The sequence below is a fragment of the Elephantulus edwardii genome, unplaced genomic scaffold, assembly GCF_000299155.1.
Source record: "Elephantulus edwardii isolate Elephantulus edwardi_28Jun2011 unplaced genomic scaffold, EleEdw1.0 scaffold00094, whole genome shotgun sequence".
NCBI classification, from domain to species: domain Eukaryota; kingdom Metazoa; phylum Chordata; class Mammalia; order Macroscelidea; family Macroscelididae; genus Elephantulus; species Elephantulus edwardii.
Genome location: NW_006399844.1, coordinates 9572539 through 9581669, shown reverse-complemented (window position 1 = coordinate 9581669; position 9131 = coordinate 9572539). Strand labels below are relative to the sequence as shown.

Genomic DNA, 9131 nt, shown 5'->3' with positions numbered 1-9131 from the left:
CATACACCCTTCCCAATTTTGAACCATGCAGTGTCACCCTGCTCTGTTCTGACTACTGCCTCTTGTTCCAAGTATAGGTTTCGCATTAGCAAGATTAAATGGTCTGGGATTCCCATTCTTCTCAGAGTCAGCCACAGTTTGTTATGATCCACACAGTCAAACGCCTCTGCATAATCAATGAAACACAGATAGACATTCTTCTGGTATTCCCCGCTTTCAGTTAAAATTCATCTAACATCAGCTACAACACCCCTAGTACCACGACCCCTTCTAAACACAGCCTGGACTTCTGGCAGTCCTCTGCTGATGTGCTATTCCAGTCGTTTTTGGATAATCTTCAGTAGAATCTTGCTTGCATGTGAAATCAATGATATTGTTCTGTAGTTTCAACACTCAGTTGGGTCACCCTTCTTTGGAAAGGGAACAAATATAGATCTCTTCCAGTCAGTTGGCCAAGTGGTTGTTCTCCAGATTTCTTGGCACAACTTGGTGAGCACATCCAGGGCAGCATCTGTTAGCTGAAATATGTCATATGGTACACCGTCTTCCTGGGGCCTTATTTTTTGCTATTTCCTTCAAAGCAGCTCGAACTTCTTCCTTCATCACCATAGGCTCTTGCTCAAATGTTATGTCATTAAATTCTTCTGTATCTGCCAATTCCTTTTGATACCATGACTCAGTATATTCCTTCCATCTTCTTTTAATACCTCCTGGATCACTTAATATTCTGCCTAAAGCATCCTTGATTATAGCAACTCTAGGTTTGATTTGTTCTTCAGTTCCTTGAGCTTAAGAAATGCTGAAAAAAAAAAAAAAAAGAAAGAAAGAAATGCTGGACGAGATCCGCCCTTTTGATTTTCTGACTCTAGCTCCTCGCACATTTCATTGTAATATTTTGCTTTGTCGTTCTGTGCTGCCTTTTGGAATCTTCTGTTAAGCTCTTTAGTATCTTGAATTCTTCCTTGTACTTGGGCTTCTCTATGCTCCAGCGCAATCTTCAGAGTCTCTTCTGAAGTCCATGTTGGTCTTTTATTCCTCTTCTCTCTTTGTAATGACCGTTTGCACTCTTCCTGGATGACCCATTTGACATCCTCCCACAACTCATCTGGTCTTCGCTCATTAGTGTTCAAGGCCTCAAACCTGTTCCTGAGATGATTCTGAAATTCAGGTGGATGAAATCAAGTCATATTTTGGCTCCTCTGGATTCGGTTTAATTTTCCTCAGCTTCAGCTTGAACTTGCATATGAGTAGTTGGTGGTCTGTTCCACAATCAGCTCCTGGCCTAGTTTTCACAGCTCATATTGAGCTTCTCCAGCAGTTTTTCCGCAGATGTAATCGATCTGATTCCTATGCATACCATCAGGTGAAATCCATATGTTTATGTTTCTTATAAAATGTATTTGCAATGAATAAGTCATTGATTGTACAAAATTCAATCATTCTATCTCCAGCTTCATTTCTGTCACCAAGTCCATGTTTTCCAACTACTGATAAATCCAAATTATGCAATTTTATCTCATATAATAATACAAACCATTACTAGAGAGATAAATTTTTTCTTTTCATTCTAAATAGGATTTTCTTGCTTCTTTCCATGGTTAAAATTAACTAGTCTAAACAAGTTCTATGGACAGCCTTCATATCACATTTCTCTTCATATATGCCTGAAAGAAAATTAAATGTTATCATATACTTAATTTGAATAGTTAAATATGATCAGGATTGTGCCAGAAGAGATGAAACAAAGAAAATCACTTGTAACATTAAATCTGTTCATCAGAGAATGGAACTTGGCCAATAATGACAGTAATTAAACACTGGAGCAGATTATGAAAAAAGACTAGTTAAACTAATGAGATTATAATTAGAACTCTTCCAGATACAGAGAAAGTCATTTAGTGGAGCAGCAAAAGCCCAGGCTTTGGAGACAGACAATCCTGGGGAAGAAAAGTGGGTCTCTCCCAGATTGTCACTCACTATTAATATGGTAAGTTTTTAAAATATCTGGTTCTGGAGATCCAATGTGACTCATGGTGACCCCTGACGTGTTAAAGTAGACCTGTGCTCCACAGATTTTTCCAATGGCTCGTTTTTCAGAATTAGAAAGTTATGTCTTTCTTCTGAGGAGTCTGTGGGTAAACTCAAAGACTCAAACTTAAAACTTGTTACCAGTTAAGTGCATAACGTTACATAACACCTGGGAACAACTGATCAAAAGCTGTTGTTAGGTACCATTAAGTCAAGTACCATCATAGCCAATCTTAAAAACAATAGATTTGAACCATATCCTATCTGCTGCCATTTTTACCATCTCTAACACACTTGAGCCCACTGCCACACAGTCACTGTCAGTTCATCTCACTGAGGGTCTTCCTCTTTTTCGCCGACCCTGCACCTCTGGTACCATGATGTACCTTTCCAAGGAATAGTCCCTCACTCCCTCAACAACATGCCCAATGTACATATGTGAGAGGAAACTACTATTCTGGCTACCCTTTCTTCAAAATATACCTGTTCATTCTTTTGGCAGTTCATGGAATATTTAGGATTCTCCTCTACCACTGCAATTCAAAGGCATCAATTCTTCTACCATCCTTATTCACTGTCTAGCTTTCAGATGCATAGAAGTTTTACTGAACTCTAGTTTCTCCTTCATCTGTAAATTGGAGATTAATGCTACATGTTGCCCAGGGTTATGTCATGACAATTAAACAAGAAAATGTGTGAAATATCTTTTGGCTCAGTGGCTGCTTTACAGCACCTGCTCAACAAATGTTTTAAAAATCCTTTGTAGGGAATCACTGTCTTATAGATCATCATGCCACCACTCACTTCCACTGCCAGCCCTGGGGGTGAAGTACACAGTCTAACATTTTAAAGCATCTCTCTGCTCCTTCCAAACCAAAGCATTAACAATTTATTTTCTTGCTTATGTGCCTAAAATAATTTCAGTACTTTCATCCCACCAGCTCTGAGGAAGTTCTAAGAAAGCTGGTCCAGTTCAAGCAATCATTATTGAGCAACAAATATTTCTTGAGTATCAATTAAGTGCCGAATAATTGTTCTAGGCATTAGGGGCAAATCTGAAGAAGAAAAATTTGCCCCCATTAAATTAGCTGATTATTTTCAATAGGTTACACAAGCTACTTTAATTACATAGTCTCATTAAAATGTTAAAATCCAATAGTCTCTAGCAAATTTTGTTTTTTTACTATTTGATTTTTCTTGCAATACTTCTTAGAATATAGTAAAATGCCTAATTAAATGAAGTGCAATCGACGAGCAATAAAACGGAATTAGTTTATGCTATTCTATTTTTTTTTTTTTTAAATAAAGGACCAATTCTGTTCCAACTGGCTACAAGATTACTGCCTTGTCATTCAACTCCGCCCCACCCCTTTTCTTGTTGTGTACTGTTAAATTGGATCTGGCTGGAACAGGAGAAAATTGCCCCTCCTTCTCCAATGGAGCATCTGGTGAATTCAAACTAAGAACCTTCAGGATTGCAGTTCTTGCCACTAAGCCACCAGAACTCCATCATTCAACTTTTCATATCAATCCCAAAGTTATCTGAAAGGTTCTCATGGGTTCCATTCAAATTCTTTTTCTCAAGGACTCCTCATACTTTATTTTCAAAAATCAACAGAACAAAAGCCTCAGAGCAAAACTTTTCTATGGATAAAGTCGCTCCTAAGTATGAAAATAAGTCTGTAAGTATTAAAACTTTATATAATAGTATAGTAGTACAAATGGTATTATATGTACAAGCATTACATGATAGTACAAAGAGACTCACCGAGTTAAGGTTAAGTAAAACAAAGAAAATACACTTCACTTTCTAGGTAGAAGAAAATAAATTTTTACATAGTCAAAATAACTACATCCATTTCTAATATAGCTAGATGTTAGGTTATTAATAAATTAATAATTTACTTCACAAAATAAAATGAAACTGGAAATTTTCTCATACATACCAGTATTTTGAATTTTTTGCATCCTATCTATAACTCTACATTTGGGCATCAGTCTCAAATTGGACATGTGGTTGTGCTTTTCATTTTACTCCCATATCCGTTTTACAGATATTTTGTTACTAAGTAATATATAATTTGAGTTAATCTTCTAAGACTGAAAATGGATGGATGTACTTTTCACCCTATATAATCCCCTGCTTTCCCTTTTTTCTTTTTTAATTTTATTTAAATTTATTATTAATTTCAGTAAAAGTTTACAGAGACTTTGGATTTCCATTCATTCATTATTGCACTTTTCTCCCCTCCCAAACCTCCCCCCTAGAACACTACCCTCTTGGAAAAGTAAAAGAAAAATTCTTTCATTGTTTTACTGCTTTCCCTTTTTACTAGTTACATGTTTGAAAAATGGGGAAATTGGGCAGTCCATAGCCACAGTTTGACTGCCTGCAGCTTCAGTGGGTGGTGAATGTGAATTCAAGTAAAAAGAAATTCTTGACAACTCCAATCTTTTCTCCATTTATCATGATGCTTGCTGTATAAAGGTACAGTTGTGAGATTTTTGTTGTTGTTGTTTATGTGGAGGTGTGATCCACATAGAAAGCTAGGTTACATCACTCAGTGCTTCAATTTTTCTTCTCTAAGCACGGCTGTGACATCTTGCTAATACAATTTGCTGATGAGTCTTCCTCCAATCGTGCTGCCATATTCTTTTCCTATAGTTCAACTTCTCAGATGATCTGCTCAGCATACAGACTGAATTAAAATAACCCTACTGCTGTCAAGTCAGAATTGACCCACAGGTTATCCCCTAGTGGGTTTCCAAGGCTGTGTATCAAATGGAAGGAGATTACCCATCTTTCTCCCACAGGGCTGTTGGTGGATCTGATCAATCAGAGAGACCTACAGATTGAATAGGTTTGGTGAAAGGCTACAATTCTGACTCACTCGTTTTCTGATTTTAAACCATTTAGCACTCTCTTGGTTTGTTGCAAGACTACTGCTTGGTCAATGTACAGGTTCCTCAGAAGCCTAATCAAGTGTTCTGGCTTCCCATTCTTTGCAGTGAATTCCATAATTTATTGTGGTCCACACTCAAAGAAGTAGCAGACAAGAAAGAAATCAAACGATGTAAAGCAATGGGCAAACATGCTGCCATAGAATTATCAAAAAAAGCAAGATACCACTTTAAAGACCAAGCTGAACCTGATCTAAGCCTGGTATTTTCAGTTGTTTCATATACATGTGAAAGCTGGACAATGAAAAGGGAGAATGAAGAAAAACTGATGTCTCTGAACTGCAGTGTTAATGAAGGACTTCCAAAAGAAAGACCAAATTTGTCTTGGAAGAAATGGAGCCAGGGTAGGGTGCTCCTTAGAAACAAGGCTGGTGAAACTTTGTCTCACATATTTTGGGCATTTTATCAGGAGGGGAGACATTTTATCAGTACTGGGAGAAGGACATCGTTCCAGAAAGAATAGTCTATCAGCAAAAAAGAGGAAGTCCTCAGCAAGATGAACTGACATACTGACAACATTAGCAGGTTAATTATGAGTATGGTGTAGGATTGGGCAGGGTTTCAGACTGTTGTACATAAGGTTACCCTGAGTTGGTGGAGTTGACCAGAAGGCATCTAACAACAACACAGACACAGAACAAAACTGCCCTTTCTGTAGTACTTAACTGATATACAGGAGGTTTTCAAATCCTCATGAGTTCCTATCATTCAATTATCTAGCCCAGACTGTAACCTCAAAATCTGGTAATATAAGTTAACTAGGAAGCAAATTTCTAGATCAGACTTACAGTTTAAAACTTTCAGGAAAACATCAAGGTGACTTGTACTAAAAGAAAGCTAATTTTTATTTTTGGTCTCAGTAGAATTAATACTGAAAAGAAAACAAACTGGTCACTAAGTTTGCATTCCTGTAAGGGTCATGACAGACTATTTCAAACATATCATTTAAGCAACATGTACAATCGTTTTGATTGATCATCTCAGAAAAACCCTGGGCATCCTAGCTTCAGACTTAACAAGATATATACAAAAGTAATCTTTAACGCGATGTTCAGAAGTTATGAGGTGGTAATTTTTGAAAGAAAAAAAGTCTTCCCAAAAGCATAGGTGAAATTATCTACATGAAATCTTAAAAAGGGAAATGAAAGGTGAACTGATTCTGGAACTATCATGACACATCCCCACAAATTTTATATAGGGCTTAAATCTCAAAGAAGAAATTATTCCAACTTACACAAAGACAGTTCTTTGTTCATCACTACTTTTGCTCTGTCACTCAAGTCAAGATAAGAGAGGTCATTGCATCACAAGCCTTAAAGAGTGACACAAATGAGATATGCACGCAAAGCTGATGCTTGGAAATGAGAAGAGTTCCAATTTCCTTTTTTCTTCTCCTCTTTTCAGCTGCTGAAAACTCTACCTCTCTTTGAAAACTCAGTTAATCCCGATCAACCTTTTCCAGGTTATTGCCATCGATACATTTTTTGCTAGAGAGAACAATCCTCCTGTAAAGGATAACTAGGTACAGGGATACACCTTACATGTATTTATAATATTTTTCTATTATGCATCAACTTCTTGAGTTCCTTTTGTGTTTACTTTTTAATACTTTAAACCCCACAAGGTGCTTAATAATATTTAAGTTGTATATTAAGGGTTATAATGAGCCATTCTGCCCTGGCTCACTATGAAGGGACACAAAGAGGATTAGAGTCTAAAATCAAGCTGCTCACGGATAAGATTCCTGATCTGTGCAAGTTCTCCAGCCAGATCCACATGTTCCTGGGCTGAGTCAGCAGTAAAGACAGGAGTAGAATCCCTATCTGTCAAACAGAAGACCCTGGGGTGTCAAAGACTATTTGTAGGCTGACAAGTCTCTCTTTGAGGCTGTTAAAAACTGCTGACTAGGCATATGACTGACTGTCTAAGTCTTAAATCCCTGCCACCCTGCTCACTATGTGAGTTAACCTATAGAACCCTCAAGGTCCCTATCTGCAACAAGGGGGTGCTAACAATAATGGTGTCTATCTCATCAGATTGCGGTCAACAGAAGGTGAGACAAAACAGCCCATGGAAAAGGTTTAGCACAGTGCTATTGTTTGTCTTTATGGGCTATCAAGACTTGGGCTCACAGCGACCCTACGAACAACAGATCAGAACTGCATGACAGCTTATCTACAGATTGGCAGAGTTGACCCTAGATGCATGCTTCCTCCATCGCTCATATTCTACGAGAGTAGGATCGGGTGAGAACAGGGACCAGCATGCTGGAAGGAGTGTCACCACCGTGCCAGCCATTCCCTGAGCAAAACCAAATGACAGCCTCTGGCAGCGTACCTCTGCCAGGTAGTGGGCAAGAGAGAGAATGGTCTGAGATCTGAGGTCCCGGTTCCCACCACGCGTGTCTCTCTCGCCCCTCTCCACCCTCGCCCCCTCCAGTCTCCCGCATCGCCTGGGGGCCCGGGGCTCACGCGGACCGGGCGGGGCGCGGGGGCGACACTCACTTGTTCCTGCGGATCCAGTCGATGAGGGCTCGCACCTCGGGCACGTCATCCAGGGCCGGGGGCTCGCCAGTGCGGAACTGGTCCGGGAAGCTGCGGTTGAGGTCGCGCCCGCGGCTGTTGTCGCGGCCCGTGGGCCCGGGAGGGTCGCCGTCCCCGAGGCCGCAGTCGCCCTCTCGGGCGCGCTCGAAGCCGTCGGGGTTGAGGCTGGGCATCACATACACGTCGGTGGTATTGAGCAGGCGAACGAGGCGCGGATCCCCGCGCCGGTAGCCGGCTACCAGCTCACGGGCCAGGTAGACCAACACCTGACGCGACACGGTCTCGTCGCCGTGCATATTGCCCACGAGCTTCACCTGCGGCCGGCCAGGCAGCAGCGGCCCCGCCGCGTCCGGCCCCGCATCCGGCCCCGTGTCGCCGGCAGGGGGCGGCGGCTCCAGGCCCGCCGTGAGGCGCAGCACCCAGAGCGGCCGGCCCTCCACCGAGCGGCCGATGCTGAAGAGGCGAGCCAGGCCCGGGGTCCCTGCGGCCGCCACCTCCTTCAGCACCGAGCCCAGCTCCTCTTCGTGGTAGTAGCGGTCGAACTGGCCCTCGGCCGCCTGGGCGCCCGCGCTGGTCGTCGCCTCCGCCTTCTTGATATGCGCCGCCAGCGCCGGGCTCCTCAACAGCAGGCAGAGCAGCAGCGGGAGGCGCCAGGGCCGCCACGGCGGACGCGCGTCCCAGCCGCTCGCCATCTTCTAGCAGCGCCGCTAACCCGGGCTCCGCTCCCGCGGCTCCGCTCTCCGGGCGGCCGGGGCCAGCCGGATCCCCTCCGCGCCTAGCAACCCCATCCCGCCCTCCGGTCGCAGCCAATCGCCGTCGGGCCTGCTGTGGCGTCACGCCAGGGGCGGGACTTTCCTTAAAGTAGCCGATTCCCTCTGGGCGTGCCGTCCTTCAGTCCCGGACGAGTTTGCTCACTCTTTTCCGACATTGAGGTGACGCTCACATTCTATCTCCGACTCCCTATTTCCTCTTCTGAGTTTGCTCGGTTTTCCTTTACCAGCTCAATTTCTTTGTCATGGCTGTCCTTTCTAAATTATCCTTTTCGTTGCGTGCTGTTTTCTAGCTCCCTTCCCTTCTTTGTTGCGCCTTTCACTCTGCTGCGCTTTAAAGCTTAGAGCGGAAAATACAGAGAAGCGGAGAATTTTAAGGGCATGAAATAAAAAACAAGAGGCTTGGAAAAAAATCCACGTTAAAGAGTCAAAGGATGTTTTCAGCTGCATCTCCTTTCCACTGGGATTGTTTTGCTTGAGCTCCAGCACCCAGCAAGTGATTTGAAAAAGAGAGTGGGACACTTCAGAGTGGCAGAAGGCTCACTACCTAACGTAACAGGTTTTTAGTTCCTTCGTTGAAAGAAGGCGTCTTTTTATGTTTCTCGGAAATCTATCACACAAATCTACCTTCCTTGTGTTACAGTACGTATTTCTTGGATATCACCGCGCTGGTGACTTAGTGATAATGAATTGTGCTGCCAACACAAAGGTGTTTGGTTCGAATCCACCAGTTGCTTGGCTGGAGAAAAATGTAAAATAAGCAGTCTCCTCTGTTACGATTTACGATCTCTAAAAAACCTGCTAAGTTAACTATATGCCGATTCTGATT

At 42.4% G+C, this 9131-nt stretch overlaps 1 protein-coding gene across 1 annotated transcript in view; it reads right to left on the bottom strand.

Annotated features, from left to right (window-relative positions):
* The window catches only part of CPD (carboxypeptidase D), a 98510-nt gene extending 90229 nt beyond the window's left edge, over positions 1-8281 (bottom strand). Inside the window, exon 1 of the mRNA XM_006890993.1 lies at positions 7494-8281. Coding sequence (XP_006891055.1) covers positions 7494-8224 — 731 coding nt within the window. The 5' untranslated portion in view covers positions 8225-8281. The remainder of the gene's footprint in view (positions 1-7493) is intronic.
* Between the last annotated feature and the right edge of the window lie 850 nt (positions 8282-9131).